We start from the raw sequence: 17,827 nt of genomic DNA, 5'->3' as shown, positions 1-17,827 counted from the left end.
TAACACAGATGTTTTGGTTATTTGTCATTTTTTCCCAGTACATATTTAATAACTGATCATCTGAATTATATTCTTAACAACAAAGAAAATTTTTCACGTCATATCTGTCTTCTCATTTTTAAATCATAGTTTAGTTTGGTTCTTGGATATCCAAATCAAGACCTGTGATTTCATCATCATTTTCAGATGACCTGTGCTTTGTATCCCAAGGATGGCTTTACCTTAGAACATTAGACTAATCCGTTTCCTGGATGAATTCCAGTTTCTCTTTCATAAGCGTGGACATTAACTATTTACAGCTCCATAGTATCGGTAGCAAGGAGAGGCTCTGGGAGGAATTGATAGAGAGGAGCTTAAGGGAGATTTCCCCAGTGAGTCAGGCTCAGGCTATTGGGTTACATCTGGGTGATTTGGAAGAGAGGCTTGTTTCTTTGGCCATCTTCTGAGACTGCAAAGCAGTGTGGAGAGCCAGCGACAGAAAAGGGTTTACCCAGATCACAAACACCCTGATTGAAAAAAGAAAAGAAAAAAACCCAGATCAACCACGATGGCATCATCAGGAGACCTTGAATCTGAATTAGGATTTGAACGAGGACTGCCTGCAGAGACCTTGACATTCATCATGTTCTCCTAGGGATCTGTGACTCTATGGAGACAGACGACTGCAATATGAATTGCTGGTAGGATGCAGTCCTTCCTGTTCATTCTAGAACACCGATTTCTAGGATTAGCAAATAGGAGTGCTAATCTATACTAAGAGCTGTAATATCTAAATGATAGAACATGTATTCCAAATCCCACGCCACACACACACACACACACACACGCATAGATGCACACACAGTTTAGCCTACAGGTGTTCGGTGCCCTTGAATCGATTTTTGACTCAGAGCAGTACTGTGTGCGACAGAGGGAAGCCCCACCTGGACCTGTGTCGTCCTCACAATTGTTCATAAAGTCAGTTGATCCATTGCTAACAAGTTGATTCCAATTCACAGCAACTCTGTACGATAGAGTACAACTGCACCCCAGGTTTCCAAGGACCTGATTTCCCTGGATTACACTGTCCCGTCTTTCTTTGGCAAAGCAGCTGGTGGGTTTGAACTGCCAGACTTTACCCACTGCACCACCAGGGCTCAGAGAGCCCACAGTTTGTTCAAATTCGTTCAGTGCTTTGTCTTTGGGCCTTTTCTGTGTCCGGGATCCCATATAGTGCCTGTGCCTCTCACGTTCCCGTAGGCTTCTCAAGGTCTCTTGGTGATGACCTTCAGAGTTTGGAAGAGGATGAGTCACGCATTCTTTAAAGAAAGCTCCTCAATTAGGGTTTGTTTGATGTTTTCCTGACTCGGTGCCACCCCGTTGGTTTTGACCCAGAGCGACCCTGTGAACTAAAGGAAACACTGCCCGCTCCGGCACCATCCTCACTGTTCTTCCTGGGGCAGCCACTGTGTCAGTCCATCTCGCTGAAGGCCTTCCTCTTAATTCAAAACCATCAATTCTTCTTCCGTCTCCCTCATTCAGTGTCTGACTCTCACATGACTATGAGGCAATTGAAAATGCCACGACTTTGGTCATGTCTTTCTCAGGATTTAAAACAAACTCACGCCAAATCCTTGACATTGAGTCAATTCTGACTCCTGTACAGGGTTTCCAAGGCTGTCAACCTTTACAGGAGTAGGAAACCTCATCTTTCTCCTGCGGAGCAGCTGGTGGGGTTGAAGTGCTAACCGTGAGACTGTTGTTAGGTGCCTGCGAGTTGGTTCTGACTCATAGTTTCCCGATGTCCAATAGAAAGAGACAGTCTGATCCTCATTAGCCTCGTTTATTGTTATGTTTGAGCCCATTGTGCAGTCTGTGTCAAACCACCCTGTCGGATCTTCCCCCCTTTTGCTGTCCTTCTGCTTCACCACGAAAGATGTCCTCGTTTCAGGACCGTTCTCTCCTGATGTCATGTACAAAGGACATGGGAGGAAGTCTTACCGTCCTCACTTCCAAGAAGGCTGCTGGCTGTACGTCTTCCTAAACAGACTTGCTCTTTCCTTTGGCAGTCCATGGGAGCTTCGGTATTGGTCGCCAACATCATAATCCAAATGGATGGATTCTTCTTCGTTCTTCCCTGTTCCATGTCCAGCTTTCACATGCATGAGGGGCGATGGAAAATAGCATGGCTTGGATCAGGCACACTTGAGTCTTCACAGTGACATGCGTGTAGCAGATTTACAGGAAGATTTGTTTGTGACAGATTTATCCAATGCAACGTGCTATTTGACTGCTTCACTGCTGTTGCCAAGCAACCTGAGCATCCAGTCTTTCCTCGGTTTACCTTGATGTTAGCGATTGGTCCATTGGGGAGGATTTTGGATTTACTCTTCATTGAGCTGTATTCCAGATTGAAGGCTGCAACTCCTGAGATTGACCAGCAAGTGCTTCCTGTGCTCATCACTTTCCGAAAGGAAGGTTGCATCACCTGCATCTTGCAGGTTGTTAATAAGCCCTCCTCCCAGCCTGCTGCTGCACTCTTCTTCATGTGGTCCAGCTTCTCAGATCCTTTGCTCCACATACAGATTGCGTAAGGATGGTGAGAGAGCACACACACCTTTCCTATTTCAAACTATGCAGGATCCCCTTGTGTTAGAATGTACAGATTCAGCATGATGTCCCGATTCAGCCTCTTGATGGGCAGATTCAGCATGAGCACAATAAAGTGGTTTAGAATATCCATTCATCTCAAGGATATCAATAGTTTGTTGTGATCCACACAGTCAAATGCCTTTGCGGAGTCAATGAAACACAAGTAAACATCTTTCGGCTATTTTCTACTTTCCGCCAAGATCCATCTGACATCAGTAATGATATCCCTTTTCCCACTTCCTCTTCTGATTCTTGCCTGACTCTCAGGCAGCACCTGTCAATGTACTGCTGCGACCTTGTTGAATGATCTTCAGCAAAGCCTTACTTACATGCAGAATTAATGATATTATTCTGAAATTTTACCATTTGTGGGGTCACATTTCTTTGGAAGGGGTAAAATTAGGGATCATTTCGTCTATTGGCCAAATAGCTAGCTGTCTTTCAAATTTGTTGAGTGAGTACTTATAGTGCTTCACCAGCTTGCTGAAACATGTCAATTGATGTTCCGACAATTCCTGAGCTTTGTTTTTGGCTAATGCCTTCAGTACAGCTTGGACTTCTTTCTTCGGCACCATCAGTTCTTGATCATCTGCTACAGTTTGAAATGTTTTTATATTGACCCTTCCCCACCCCCCATGATTCTTTGTACTCCCTCCATCTACTCTCTGATGCTTCTTGCATCATTTAATATTTTCCATAGATTCTTTCAATATTAAAACGCAAGGCCTTGAGGTTATCAGCCCACTAGATCACCCCACTATGTCATCAGGGCCCCTTCTCAGGATTAGATGAAGGTTCAGCTGAGCTTCCAAATTAAGAAAAGACTAGACAGAGGGAATGGGATGTTTATTCCTGAGGAATTGGCCACAGTAAACCTTGGGAATAACACTGTCAGAGACAGTGCTGGGAGAGAAGCCCCCAGGTTTGCCGGTGTTCATAGTAACACAGGACCAAGCAGTGTCCCCTTCCGTTGTGCGGAGGGTTGCTGTCAGCTGAAACCGGCTGTCTTGCACGACGCCTGGTAGTAAGTATGGTGGTTAAGCACTTGCTGAAGCTGCTCTAGGTCAAGAACAAGACTCTGTCACATCTTTAAAACAGAGAGAAAAAGTCCTGCATTCACGAGGGTATGTAAAAATCACAGAAACCAACGGAATGAACAGCCAAAGACCACAGTGGGACCAACTGGGTCCACCAAATAAATAAGGTAATTATTTGATTATAATACAAAATATAAAACGAGTATCCAGGAGACCATGCTTACATAAGTAAATGATTAAACAAATAGAGAAGGAAAGAGGAGAGAGTAGGCAAAATGTTCTTCCCAAGGAATTTGAAATATTTCTATAGATGCTCTTCTTTTGAGAAGAAGCACACAGCCCCCCAGTGCATAAGCCAGGGCTGCCCAGATGGGCTTTTTCCAGAGCACATTGTGGAAGGTAGGAGCGTGCGGTGGGGACGTTCTCTTAGGAAAAAACTGAAACCACTTTCTCTGTCCGGTGATCAAGGTCAACAGTCAACATCAGCAGTTATAAATCACTTTGGTAGGATGTTCTCATTAATAAAGCAGCGGAGCTAGTCTAAAAGAGGAGCGAGATCCCCAATCCATCCAGGATCCAGGCAGGGAAGCCGGTTGGCCTGTGACGACGACAGAGCAGGGGTGGGCATGGTGGTGGAGTCGGGGGCTTATTCCACGGACTGCCCAAAGAACACGCAATTCTATCTCGAGAGAAGTAAAGTCAGAATGCTCCTGAGAGGCAAGGATGATGAGACAAAGTTTCATATATTTTGGTCATGTTGTCAGGAGAGACAAGTCCCTGGAGAAGGACATCATGATCGGTGAAGTAAAAGGGAGGGGGAAGAGGAAGACCTTCAACAAGAAAGACTGACACAGTGGCTGGATCAATGGACTCAAACACACAAAAAACAGAAATTGTGAGGATGGCGCAGGGCCAGGCAGTGTTTTGTTCTGCTGTATTTCAGGTCTTATTAAGCAGAACCAACTTTACAGCAACGGACAACAACTACCACATCTGGGAAAAAGTGTTTTCACTGCTGTTTTAAGCTTGTAGAGTAGACTACAATCTTGGAGCTTTTTGTTAGCGGCTTTGCGGTAACATGGGAAAAACCAACGAGAATAAAGCTGCTGCAGGTAAAATCATAGGCGATAAGCGAACAGTGAGTCACCACTGCATACCACCAGGGCAAGCCTGTATTCATGAACCAAATACTCAACAATGACTTTTTCCATCGACAGACCATCATCGATTCCGGAAATCATGGATATTTCAATAAATAATGTTTCATTTTCGTTTGTCAACTTCTTTTCTTGTTGATAGGTGTCACAACCCCAGCAACACCATGCACAACAGAAGAAAACACTGCCTTGCCCCGAGCCATCCTATGCTTGAGCTCACGGTGGCAGCCACTGCGTCAGCCCATCTCATCAAGAGCCTTTCTCTTTTGATGCCTCTCTACAAAACCTGGTGTTCCTTTTGAGGGATTGGTCTCTGCTGACATGTTCAAAGCATGTAGGACACAGTGTCAGCATCCTTGCCTCAAAGGATCACTCTGGCCATACTTCTTCCGAGATAGATTTTCTTATCCAGTTGGCCAGTACATGATCCTTTCAATATTCTTTGCCAACTTGTTTTAGTGAAATGATATTCCAGAAGCTTGATTGTAAATCAATATTATCATACAAGTGTTTGTCTTTAATTAAAAATTTACAATACCTGATCGTATTTTTCTTGGCTACAACCGCAAATCACACATGACTAAATTTGCTTAATGATGTGGTATGAGCAAATAGGAATTCATATTTTTTATGAGGGAAGATTTGGGAAGGCAGACTGCACTCATTAGAAAATTTATACATTTATAGAAAACAACATTAGTATAAACAAGGTAATTTAAAAATTTTTATTTTTCTCCCTCTCCTGAAATAGGCAATATCTGGCATGATCAACATTTTCTTAGGTTCAATCTCTTTCTATTTTCCTGCTTTGACATCTTTAATATGTTACTACTAGTCTTTTCCCATGAAGAGAGAATAAGAGACCCAAGATGGCTCCAGGGAAGGAGGAGGAAAGAAAGTAAAGCAAAAACAGAAAGAAGACGTATCAGTTCTTTTGCTAAGATTTTTCTGAAAATATTATCCAGTAAGTTCACTTCTATCTCAATGATGAGATTTAGTCACAGAGACACAGCAAGACTGGTTAGGAAATATTGTCATTTGGACTAGAACATCCACAGGGGCAATAAATCCTGGGTTGTGTTATTTAAAAAGAAAGATGGAATAGAAAGAAGGCATGTCTGCCAACAATTCATAGTATGCAATGTGAAGTTAAATCAAAGATTAATAAAATGAACTCTGAAAAGACTATAAAAGGGTACAAAATGTGGATGGCCCTATCTGATACTTTCCCTCATGAAGAGCTCACTGAATAGATGGGTGCCATGGTAAAGGGTAGGGAAGAAACTACATGGTGCCCAGCTAGAGCAGAGAATAGTGTCTGAGGCCTTAAAGTCTTGTCTTCAAACAATCAGCCATCCAAGTGAGACATTAACTAAGTCCACATTTAAGAAGCACACAAGCCTGTGTGATCCAAGGATTGTAAATAATAAAATCCAAATCTGAAGGAGCAGTTGGAATCAGCGCGTCAATTATGAACTCCAGTTTGCAGAAGGCTAGCGGAGACAGTGGAAGCCTAAAATTCATTTTCAAGGTACACACCGGGCTTAAGCCCCTAGTGAAGCTCTTTTCTTCATAGTCAAAGGATCCTCGCCATCCTTGCCTCTCAGGAGCATTTTGGCTGTACTTCCTCCAAGAGAGATCTGTTTGATTTTTGGCGGTCAATGGTATTTTCATTATTCTTAGCCAGCACTATGCTTCAAACGAATCAATTCTTTGATCCTCCTTAATTAATGTCCAACATCCACTTACATACAAAGCAATTGAGAAAGCCATGGCTGAAGTCAGGCGCACTTCAGACCTCAAAGTAACACCTTTGTTTTCCAAAATTTTAAAGAAGTCTTGTGCAGCTGATTTACCCAATGCAATGTGTCTTTCGATCTTTTGATTGCTGCTTTCATGAGCTGTGTGTGGATCCAAGCAAGATGAATTTTGACAATTTTAAACGTTTCTCCAAGTTACAGGACAATATCATAGGCAATAAAATTTTGCTGAATATCATCCAACAATGGCTATAGAAGCCAGAGATTCAGGTAGAATTCAGAAGAGGAATGGAACAAGGGATAGCATTTCTGATGTCAGATGGCTGAAAGCAGAGAATACCAGAAAAATGTTTACTTGTGTTTTATTGACTGTGTCATGGCATTCTACGATGCGGATCATAAGAAACTATAGACAAGGGTGAGAAGAAGGAGAATTCCAGAACACTTCATTGTGCTCCTAACGATGGAGCCAAAGGGCTCTGGAACACTCGCCTAAGCAGAGCAGTGGTGGAGAGCTCTGAGGGACCAAGAAGCTGAGACCCAGTTAGGGCCAGCGCATCTAGGGGATGAGAGGGAATTTTAGTTTGTACAATCAAGCAGTGGGCTGTTTGGGGAAAACTAACACCTGCTTAATGAGTTCTGAGAAATCAGCGTTCTTCTCTAAAATACTCTCTTATGACGTCTATGTTCACATTGAGATATGTGTTCCAAGCCCTCTCCTCCCTCCTCTGAGAAGCTGACAGTGGCCAGTGGGCTTTCACAGCAGAAAGAGAGCCACTCAGCTAAAGGTTTCTTGTTTTCTGGCAGTCAACTCTGGCCTGGAGGTTGATGGTCAGGTCTTTTTTCTGACTTTAGGGTGGAAGCTCTGACAAATCGGGTGGCTTGTCTGAGGCACACCGGCCTAGGAATCCAACCTCCGCCATGTTTAACTTCAAAGCAGGCAGGAAAATGCACCCACCCGAGTTTAGAATAGAATTGGAATAACTGTAAATAGTGCCAATAAGTACTAAAATGTTCAAGATTTGAATTTATTGTATCTTATTAATCTATATATGTATTATGTCAAATACCATATACACTTGAGTATAAGGCGACCCGACTATCATCCGAGGCACCTAGTTTTACCACAAAAACCGCATAAAAATGTGCCGAAAAACTTGGCTTATACACAAGTATATACAGTAAATATAATAGTCTTTTAGGTTTAGAAACCACTGATCTGCCTAATTGATCATCATAGGAGATTTGCAGATGAATTTTGAGCTCTCTGCCTGATTTCTCTATAAAGCATCCTAAGTATTGTGTATAGAATTGCCCTTAATAAATGCCCAACGAACGAATGTTAACAGTGACTCACTACCTCCCATGAGAAAACCAAATGCAAAGTAAGTGTATTTTTTATTTATATTAACAACAAAATAATTCCATAATTTCATATCCCATTGTTTTAAAGAGACATATATTACAAATAAAGAAACCCCATGAACTTTAAAGATTAGTATTTATCAACACTTTTGTACACAAATAACATTAATATAATTTTGTCTGAAATCATATCATTTTAGTACTTTCAGGAGTATTAACTAAACAGGTTCTTTTCCATTTGGTAAAAATCATGTATTTTACATTCTCTATTTACATGTTACAAAAACATTCACTTGAACCTTCAAAATACTGTACTAGGACTTGGTATTGACTATATAATTGACAGCAAACACCAAAAATGTGCAAATCTGGAGGATGGCAAAATTCCCAAGCTAGCGAGGTTAGAAAAAAGTGTGTGTGTGTGTGTGTGTGTGTGTGTGTGTGTGTGTGAACAAAACTTTAAAAACCAAACTCACTGCCATTGAGTTGATCCTGACTCACGGAAACCCTGGAGAGCAGGGCCAAGTGGCCCTTGTGGGTTTCCAAGGCTGGAACCGTCTCACTGTATCAGAAAGCCTCACCTTTCTCTCTCAGAGCAGCTGGTGGTTTCAAACCGCTGACCTTTAATTTAGCAGCTCAATGTATAACCTTTATGCTACCAGAGCTCCTCGGTATGTGAATAAGCAGACTTCAGAAAGTTCTTGGAGACATTTCATCATTTTCCATTCCATTTTCCCACAAGTATGTTGAAGCCCCTTTATGTTCACATACATTAAAAAAAAAAAGGTTGACTCACTGCCATCATTTGAGTCTGGCTGACAGCTACCCTTTAGAACAGAGAACTGCCTCTGTGGGTTTCAGAGACTAACTCTATCGGAGGTAGAAAGCCTCCTCTTTCTCCCGCCACGTAGCTGGGGTTTGAACTGCTCACCTGGGGCTTCGCAGCCCACCAGAGATCCCACGACACCACCGCCAGGGTTATGCCACTTCCCTACGAGGAGGCTTCAAGAAGTTCATGGGAAATGTCATTGCCTTTTCATTCTATTTTGCTACAAACTTTTTTAAGCCCCCAGATGTGTATGTGTATATGTGTGTACACACATTATGTGTACCATATATATAAACATCATAAAAACTTCAAATAAATTAATTCTCTCTCCTCCCCGAGAGTAGCTGCAAACGTCGAGAGTTCTAGAGGCGCTCGGAATGCTGCACCCTCAAACTTCAGCCCCGGAGGAGCTGGGTCCAGAGGGCGGCGCTGCAGTCCCCTTGCTAATGACTCTAGTGCTGGTTCGCTCCACTGCGCGTCTTGATGGGTCTTCCCTGTAGGTAATCTGCGCCCAGGACAAGATGAAAGGAAACCAATGGAGATGTTACTATGCATATTCCCAGACTCGAAATTCACCCCCAGGCCACCCAAACCAATGAACACAACAAACAAAAAACAAAACCCTGCACTGTCACTTCATCTATTTCACCTCATAGTGACCCTGGCAGATAAAGTAGAACTGTCCTGTGGGTTTGTACGGCTGTGCAAAAATGGAATTTATTTTTTTAAAATCTAGAAATATTCGTTTTAAAATTGCCTTTAAGTTTGGAAATAAAATGAATATGTTTAATGACTTTCCTGTTCTCCGTGTATCAAACACAACAAACAACAACAACAACAACAACAACACAGGTATCTCTAAAATGTGCTGCTGGACAGAAGTTTTTTTTTAAAATGTTGTTTTGTTTGTTTTATATATCACTTTATCTTACAGCTCTTACCATAATCCATACATCCATTTCATCAGGCACATTTGTACTTATGTTGCCATCATCATTTCCCAAACATCTTTCTACTTGAGCCCTTCAGAAGAAGTTTAATAAATATTTTCCCTTGTCTCTGGAGGGAGATAGGCCTATGACCTCACACACACAGATTGCCACACTGGCAGTGGCCTGTATTTCACCCCTCATCTAAGATAGAATTGATAATTTTTTCCCTTGGTAGATTCCTCAGTATGTTGGGCTGCAAACAGCAAGGCCAGCAGTTCAAACCCCACCAGCAGCCGGTGGGAGAAAGAGGAGGTTTTCTCATCTAATAAACATGTATGGTTTGAGAAACCCACGGAGTAGATTCTACTCTGTCCTCCAGGGCTGCTATGAGCCGGCACTGATGTGATGAGAGTGAGTTTCGTTTGAGGGAAATATTTTGCCACTCCCAATATTCTTCAGATTAAGGTCACAGGCCCTACAGAAATTGGCTAAGAATGGGCCTGTCCAACAAATAACAGATGCACTGGGAGCAATATGCCTTTGCCTTGCAACTGCTTAGCAAAAGGGCAGAGCAAGATGTCTACAGAGTGCGCACACATTTATTTTTGTATTTACTTTCAAAGGCACCTTATAAAACCTGGAAGCTCATAAGGAAAGTTTGTGGTCCAAATCCATTCAGGAAAGACACGGCATTGGCTCTGGTCAAGATCCAAGTCTACAAAGACCCGTGAACCGTTCTGCTTTGACACCTGGAGCCGCCGTGTGTCAAAACGGGCTCAGCACACTTCGGGGTTGTCTTATTCGTCGTGTTCCCTGAGGATTTCCTTTTCCTTCCTCCTCCTCCCTTCACCTTTCTGCTTTCTGAACTTGTCCCTGAGGAAACGCCGTTCTCTTCATCTCAAATGTGCGCAACCTAAGGTGTGCAAACCTCACTGGGGTTATGATTCTCCTCACAGATGGGACCCCTGTGTGGGTGGACATTGAGCCAGAAGCATGAGTTCAATTCCAGGTCTAACGGGTGACTCAAGGCCATGGGCTAGGAGTTCGACCAGCCTCTATCTGATCAGTGATCCTGGTATTTTTGAAATGATTTGGAATTTTGTTCTGCATTTTCCCTCACTCAGTTGAGGAACTTCTAATGTGACTCTTCCGGAAGTGTTGGGCGTGGTTCCTGGCTACTGTCTAGATCTTCTCGTCTCAGGGTCACGGATGCTGAGTTTTGCATGGTCCACTGAGCTAATTGTTTCTATAAAGCTTCATGTGTTTTCCATCTTTTTTTGGTTTTGGCTGGGGAGAGTCCTATTAGTACAGCTTACATGGCTACACATAAGACCTTAAGGTCTCTGTCACTACTCACCCAAGCAGGACAGAGAACATTGTCTCTGTGAACTCTGTTAGGCCGATTGTCCTTGTGTCCCCTAAAACAAGGGTCTTGAGACTCTAGGCTCTGCAATTCATACGCTCAAGGAGGCTGGTTATGGTTAACTGGTTTTCATAACTCTGCTCTCTGTATGCTCTACTATATTCAGTGTATATGTGCAGGATAGGCTAATACATCTGTAGAAATATTCTTTGCCAAACCCACATATCCTCAGGTGGGTGGTCCCATTCTCCTCCCCCGACCTTTGGCGTCTGTCCGTGTATCCCACAATAGATTATTGCCATGGAAAGACTGTGCCCATAGTCGTGTTTATCTTTAACTCTAGTATGCTCTCAGTTTCTACCTTTGCTTGCATCATTCTTCTGCTGACTTCCTCATCATACATTGCCTCCTCCTTCACACATTAATAAGTGCATGCTCCCTACGTAACCATTCACCTTTCATTTCCCCTTCCACCTGTGATAACCATCAAAGGATGCGCCTTCTTGTGTTAAAATTGTCTCTTAACTTCTTATAATAGCGCTCCCATAGACTAGTTGTCTTTTTGTGAGTGATTTGTTTCAATCGGCATGAAGGGCTCAGCCAGGTGTTTCATAGATACACCCTATTCTTTCCCGTTGCCTAGAAACCCATTGTGTGTATGGACCAGTGTGTTTTCCTATGCTTCTGTTGATGGTATTATCGTTTTGCTCTTGTGAACAGTGCTACCATGATCAAGGATATGCATATATCTGTTCATGTCCCCACTCTTATTTCTCTAGGATAACATACCTAGTCGTGGGACTGATAGATTATAGGGTATTTAAACAAATTGGTCTGTTATTAAAAATGAATTTCATATCTTTTAAGTTTTATTTACCTAGCAAAGGTTCTCAGGAAAAGAAAGGATTTTTCCATTACCTTTAGTTGCCTAGTCTTTTTCTTTGTGCTTTTGTTTGACCACTTTGGGTTACAGTATATCTTTGCTTGGGGTAGAAATGAACTCAAGTATAGTTTAGAAGTCAGTGGAACATGCATTTTTTTCTTATATGCTCTTGTTAATTTTAGCTGTAACCAGGAGGTTCTTTTATTTAATGTTAGCTACCTTCGAAATGGACACACGATTGCTCCGATTAAATAAAGAACTTAGAGACAACTAACCACTGTGGCCTTATCTGGGGGAAATGAACAGCTAAGACAAGACAGAGACAACAGAAGGCCATAAAAGACAGCGCAGGTATAAGGAAAGAAAAACATACCACTCTTGCTTACAGTACTGAGGGAAATACTAGACACAGAGGAACAGAAGCTGTATAAACATGGACCACAACAGAGCTGTTGGGGAAAAAAAGAGAAAAACATTTTTGCACAGAGTTTCAAGATCAGATATACTTTACAGTGGGAGAGGCTTCCCTGGTCCAGATGCAATGCTCGTTCTGTTTATTACCCTGCCAGCTTTCTCCTCCCCTTGTAGTGCATCTAGGTGTCTCTCTGGGGTAGTTAAATCCTAATTACTTTGTTAGATAGCCCAAACCGTTAGCATCTTGACTAGGAAGAATTTTTAGCTGGGAAGAGAAATTCTCTGGGATGTAAGCCAACAGACATTTTTCTTGTTTATCTACTGCGGAGCTAACATAATGGGAGAGCAAAGAAAGACAAGAAATGAGGAAGTCCTTCAATGACATGGAAACTTCAACAAGGAGCTCAAACCAAGAAACTACTGTGAGGACGACTCAGGACTGGACACTGTTTTGCGCTTAATTTACATAAAGTAGCTAGACAACACCCAACAACAGTGTGGAGTCTTAAAAACGGAGGTTAGAACAGGGAAGAAAAAGGACACAAATTTGGTGAAATGCAATTAGAATGAAGGATCTCTAGACCGCCTTTCATGGCTCGTGTTAACAGATGACCATGCAAGGAAGGAAGGGAGGGGGCACCACGCGTGGGGCGCAGTGAAGGTGGAGGCCCCGTTCTGTACAGAGCACATGTCGCTCCCCGGAAGGGCCACAGTGCTGACAGCTACAGGTCAAGTGAGTGCACCCGCGGATCCTGGATAGTAGTTGAAAGAAGCAACACTTGCCTTTTGACTACTTGATCTTCAGCATGCTTGCTCCACCCCCATACACACTTCCCCCGCCAAGTACTGTGATTCTGGGAGGCCCTATATATATTTTTTCCATTGCCCTATAAAAAATGCTAAACATATGCCAGAAATCCCAGCCGATTTGCTTGTGAGATGAGTTGAGCTTTATTCTAACTCGGTCAGCCTTCAGGAGGCGCAGTCTCTATAGAGAGTCTTGGTTCTCTCGCTGAGTATGCAGAGTCCCAGGGCCTGAGCTGTGGAGCTCACAGTGGAAGGGACTCGTGCCCCCTTTCAAGAGGAGAAGTGGGGGGGGGGAAGAGGAAGATTTGTGAAGTCCTTGAGCAGTGGTGGCAGGAGTGGGAACACACACTTGCGGGAATGCAACTGGTGTCTCTTAGTGACTAAGAGGACCCATCAGTTCTGGAAACCAACAAGCTCACATATATATATATATATATATATATATATATATATATATATATATATATATATATATATATATATATATGTATATGTTAGGAATACACATTCCTGCAAACAGCAGAAAGCATTTGGAGTCTCTCCTTTAATCCATTCCTTCCCCTCCCCCATCTGGTCTTCATTGCGGCCAGGCGAGCTTTGCCCAGGTGGAAAGGACCATGCTGCAACATTTAAGGTGCAGTGATTTCAGCTGCAGTAAGCAAACAGCATCCTGGTCCTTTCTTATGCTAGGCATAAATTGGGCGCTTTCCATGCATCCATTGCTTCAAGCACACCACAGAACCTCACCTGCTCATTCATGACAGCGGAGAGTTCGCTGAGCATGTCCTTGTAGTGGGACCTCAACTCTTCCTGGTACTCCAGCTGGTCCTCCTTGATTAGACGCTCGTTCACATCGAGGGCCTGCCCGCAAGCATCTGCAAATTGTCTTTTGGGACGGCAGTAAGCAAGTAAAATGTGAGCCAGAGACAGTGCCAACCCCAAGTGTGGCTGCTGTTATATTCCGCCCCCAAGAAGAGGGTTGGTTAAGGAGCTTCCTGGGAGACTTATGACTTCTTGTCTAAGGGGTCTTAAGGAATCACCTTCCACTAACCACAGGGAAAAGCTTACCTGAATATTTCCTTTAGAAGCTTTACTTGGTTGTCAGGGTATTTCTTTGCATTGGTTTCTTCAAGGAAAGCTCTTGCGTAGGCCATGGGGCCGGCATTGACCTATGGGGGGAAGAGTACTGGCTGAAGGCGAGCTTATCTCCTCCATGGAGTCTCGTCTATGCTCCACGACTGGAAGCAGAAGCAATTGCTTGCATCAGCCGTGGGACACCTGCTCCTTGTACACTGCCTTGTCCCCTACCGCCCTGTCTGCCTATCTTGTCTGCTGTTCTCCAACACATCAATCAGCCACTAACCTCACTGTCTGCAAGTTGACTGTGACTCTTCTCCACCCTAATGGATGGCCCATGGGGTTTTCAGACTGCAAAGCGGAGTGCCTCATTTCTCACCTGGGGCACGGGGACTAGTGGGCTTACACAGCTGACCTCTCAGCAGTAACAGCTTAATCACTGAGCCACCGTTGGTCCGTCAATCAGCTATTGTACCCATTGCCATTGAGTCACTTCTGATTGGGATAGACTGGAACTGTTCCACAGGGTTTTTGAAAAAGTCAATCTTTACAGAAGGATGATGGCTGCCTCCTCATTCTTCTGTTCAGCGACTGGTGGGTTTGAACCACTGATCTTTCGGTTAGCAGCCCAACATTTAGCCACTGAGTCGTCTCTGAGTCACAGCAGAACTGTACTCCACTGGGTTTGCAATGGTTGATTTCTCAGAAGTAAACCACCACGTCGTTCTCCCAGGTGTTTCAGCGTGGACTGCCACCTCCCACCTTTGGGTCACAGCTGAACCCAGTCGTGACTCACACCACCCATGGAGTCCACTAGAGGTGCACGGGAGCTTACAATCCCCTGTCATCCACGCCAAATTTCAGTCACTTGCTCATTATATCTTTTTGTCACATCTGCATATTGATTAAACTGCTGCTTGCAAAATCTCATTGAAAATGGTTCCATTTTACTCGCCTACATACATTTATTTAAGTGAATGTCTGTGAAATCAATTGTATGACATGCTATTATTTTCTGTTACGACTAAAATGAACACATGGGTATTAATTGAAGCCATTTGATATCGATAGTGGTATGGGATGTATGCCAAGAGTGCCACTTGGCATTCTGGCTTACTGGAATTCATGCCCCTGGATGCACTTGTAAGATTTGCCAATGAATGTGCAATGCCAACCCAAATCAAAACCAAACCCGCTGCCCCCGGGCTGATCCCATCTCCTAAGGACCTGGTAGGACAGAGTAGAACTGCTCCGTGTGGTTTCTGAGATTGTAAACCTTTAGGGGAGCAGGTGGCTTCATCTCCTCCTCTTGGCACAGCTGGTGGGTACAAACCGCTAGCCTTGAGGTTAGCAGCCCCCCGTTTAACGCACTGTGCCACTCAGATGCCTTGCATCATGTCAGGTTCTACTTATCGTATTTACTTGTGTATAAGGCAAGTTTTTCAGCACATTTTTTACGCAGTTGTGGTAAAATTAGTTGCCTCGGCTGACATTCGGGTCAGTTTATACTCAAGTGTATACGGTATTTTCACACATCTAGGAGGATCAGGCTAGTGGAGCAGTCTATGTCATTTACTGTAATGGGACCTTTCATTTTGGCTTTGGGCCTTGGAATAAATAAGGGGCACAAAGGAGGAAGTGAAGCTCATCTGACAGTCTGCAGAGGCCTGGGGCTTGATGGGTTGCCTGTGCTGTAGACTGAGGTGGCTGTTCTGGGCATGTTGCTTTGTGCTACCAGAGTACCTCCTGTTCTCCCAGAGTCTGAGCTGTGCTCGGGACAGCTGTCCTTATGGACTCTGACCACAGCTCCCTGGTCTGGTGGCTCTTTATTGGGATCAGCTATTGGGGGACGCAGACAAGAATGGGCAGGACCAGGCGAGGATGACACGATCACAATGACCAATGTTTCCTCTTGCCCCATGCACTGACACAGCTTGGCAGGGCACTGTGGCAGACCCTGGCTTTGTGGAAAATATTAGGACTTTGTTCATCGTAGATGTTTTGTATTACATAAAAAAATTATGTTAACATAGCAAACTATTGTGACGCTCCATCATTGAATGAGGGTGTGTGTATGAAAACCTAGATCAGACCTTGTCCAGAGCTTCTGTTTTGCCATTCTCCAGCCAGGACCACACCTGTCTGCCATTCAGGTAGCTCTCAGCCTGGCCCCCACCCCTCTGGTATCCATGAACTCTAGTCTCTCCTTGAAGCTTCCAGTCCAGCGGTAGCAAAAGCTCCACAAAGAATCTAGCCCCTGTACCAGCTCTTGTGGGCTTTCCCAAAGGTGAATCATCCTCTTGCAAAGAGCTTATTAAGTACACTCACAGTCACCTTTTGGGAGGTGCCAACTAGTTCCTTTGGGACCATTTATGAATAGCAAACCTTTTTATCATTTGCTTTTTGAACAGGTTTATGAGACCATGATACATACACGAGTGATAGGCTTCTTCATTCATTAATTCACTCATTAGAATGAAAATTTAGCCAAAGATGAGGTAGGAGGGTTAAGGAAACGGGAATTGTATTTTAGACCTTCGGGGCCCAGTGATTTATGGTCGGCACCAGAGGCTCTGTGGGGCAAAGGCCACAATCCCCTCCCTGCACATCCGTTCATGATCTGTGAGCAGTTCTCAAGAACTAGTGTGTGCTTTGAGTAAAAGAGAACCGTCAAGAAACCTCCTTACAGAAGCTCTGCTCCCCGTGGGGTCAGGAGTCAAGTTCACGGTAATGGGAAAACAACCCAGCTAATCAAGATGTGTGCAGAAAGGTGTTTGGTACCCTCAACAAGTATTGGCAATGAAATTGCTTCTTAAAACCCAAATTACAGAGTTGGTGGTATCACAAATGGGGGGGGGGATCCAGAAAGACCGTGCTTATCTCCTTTGTGAGAATACTTAGAAAGCCAAAGGTCTTTTCTACCAAGCCTCCCTTAGCTGTGGCCCAAGCTCACCTTCACGCCGACGCTGCCCTGCAGTCTGAGCTGCAGTCTGATCATGTCTACGTCCGCCAGGGCGCAGAGCTGGTTCAGCTCGGAGACCTTCTTGGACATCTCATCAATGGCCACTTCAATGGGGTTCAGTTCGGTGCTGGACTGGCTGATCACCTGGATCCTCTTCTTCACATAGGGGAACAAGTGGCTCGCTGCATACAAGCAATGGGAAGAAACGCAAACGGGTGGGTGAGTGAAGAAGCCAGGGTCCCCCGAGCGCCCCGGGGATGCTGGGCCTTCTCCTGGCACAGAGCCACGTCTATCCTGCATGGCACTTGTGTTTCTGGGTTATGTTTTCCTCCTATGTACCAGGGTCTCACAAATCTCCTAATGTTTGCCTCCACTGATTTGGCCAACCTGCGCTTTCTGCTTAGCTGGGGGTCATGTATTCACCCTCAGGGATAGAAAGAAACCATCAGAACCTCGTAAAGTGCAGATGCCTGCAGCTGCTATAACGCTATGCATTTCAGTACAGGGTTCACTAAGCACAAGAAGGAATGCTTCACTAGATCGACAGTGAGCCGCATGCCTTGCAAGGAGCCCTGGTGGTTCCGTGGCTAAGCATTTGGCTGCTAATCAA

General features: G+C 44.1%; 1 protein-coding gene across 1 annotated transcript in view; it reads right to left on the bottom strand.

Moving 5' to 3' along the window:
• Positions 1 to 7,970: 7,970 nt before the first annotated feature.
• DOCK10 (dedicator of cytokinesis 10) overlaps positions 7,971 to 17,827 on the bottom strand; it is a 161,789-nt gene continuing 151,932 nt past the window's right edge. The window contains exons 53-56 of the mRNA XM_075529295.1: positions 17,209 to 17,399; positions 14,247 to 14,347; positions 13,926 to 14,064; positions 7,971 to 9,284 (exon numbers count right to left, since the gene is read on the bottom strand). Of these exons, the coding sequence (XP_075385410.1) occupies positions 9,168 to 9,284; positions 13,926 to 14,064; positions 14,247 to 14,347; positions 17,209 to 17,399 (548 nt within the window). The 3' untranslated portion in view covers positions 7,971 to 9,167. The remainder of the gene's footprint in view (positions 9,285 to 13,925; positions 14,065 to 14,246; positions 14,348 to 17,208; positions 17,400 to 17,827) is intronic.

This window comes from Tenrec ecaudatus, chromosome 13 (assembly GCF_050624435.1).
Source record: "Tenrec ecaudatus isolate mTenEca1 chromosome 13, mTenEca1.hap1, whole genome shotgun sequence".
NCBI lineage: Eukaryota > Metazoa > Chordata > Mammalia > Afrosoricida > Tenrecidae > Tenrec > Tenrec ecaudatus.
Note: the sequence above shows the minus strand (reverse complement) of the source record. Positions and strands in the feature narration are given on the sequence as shown.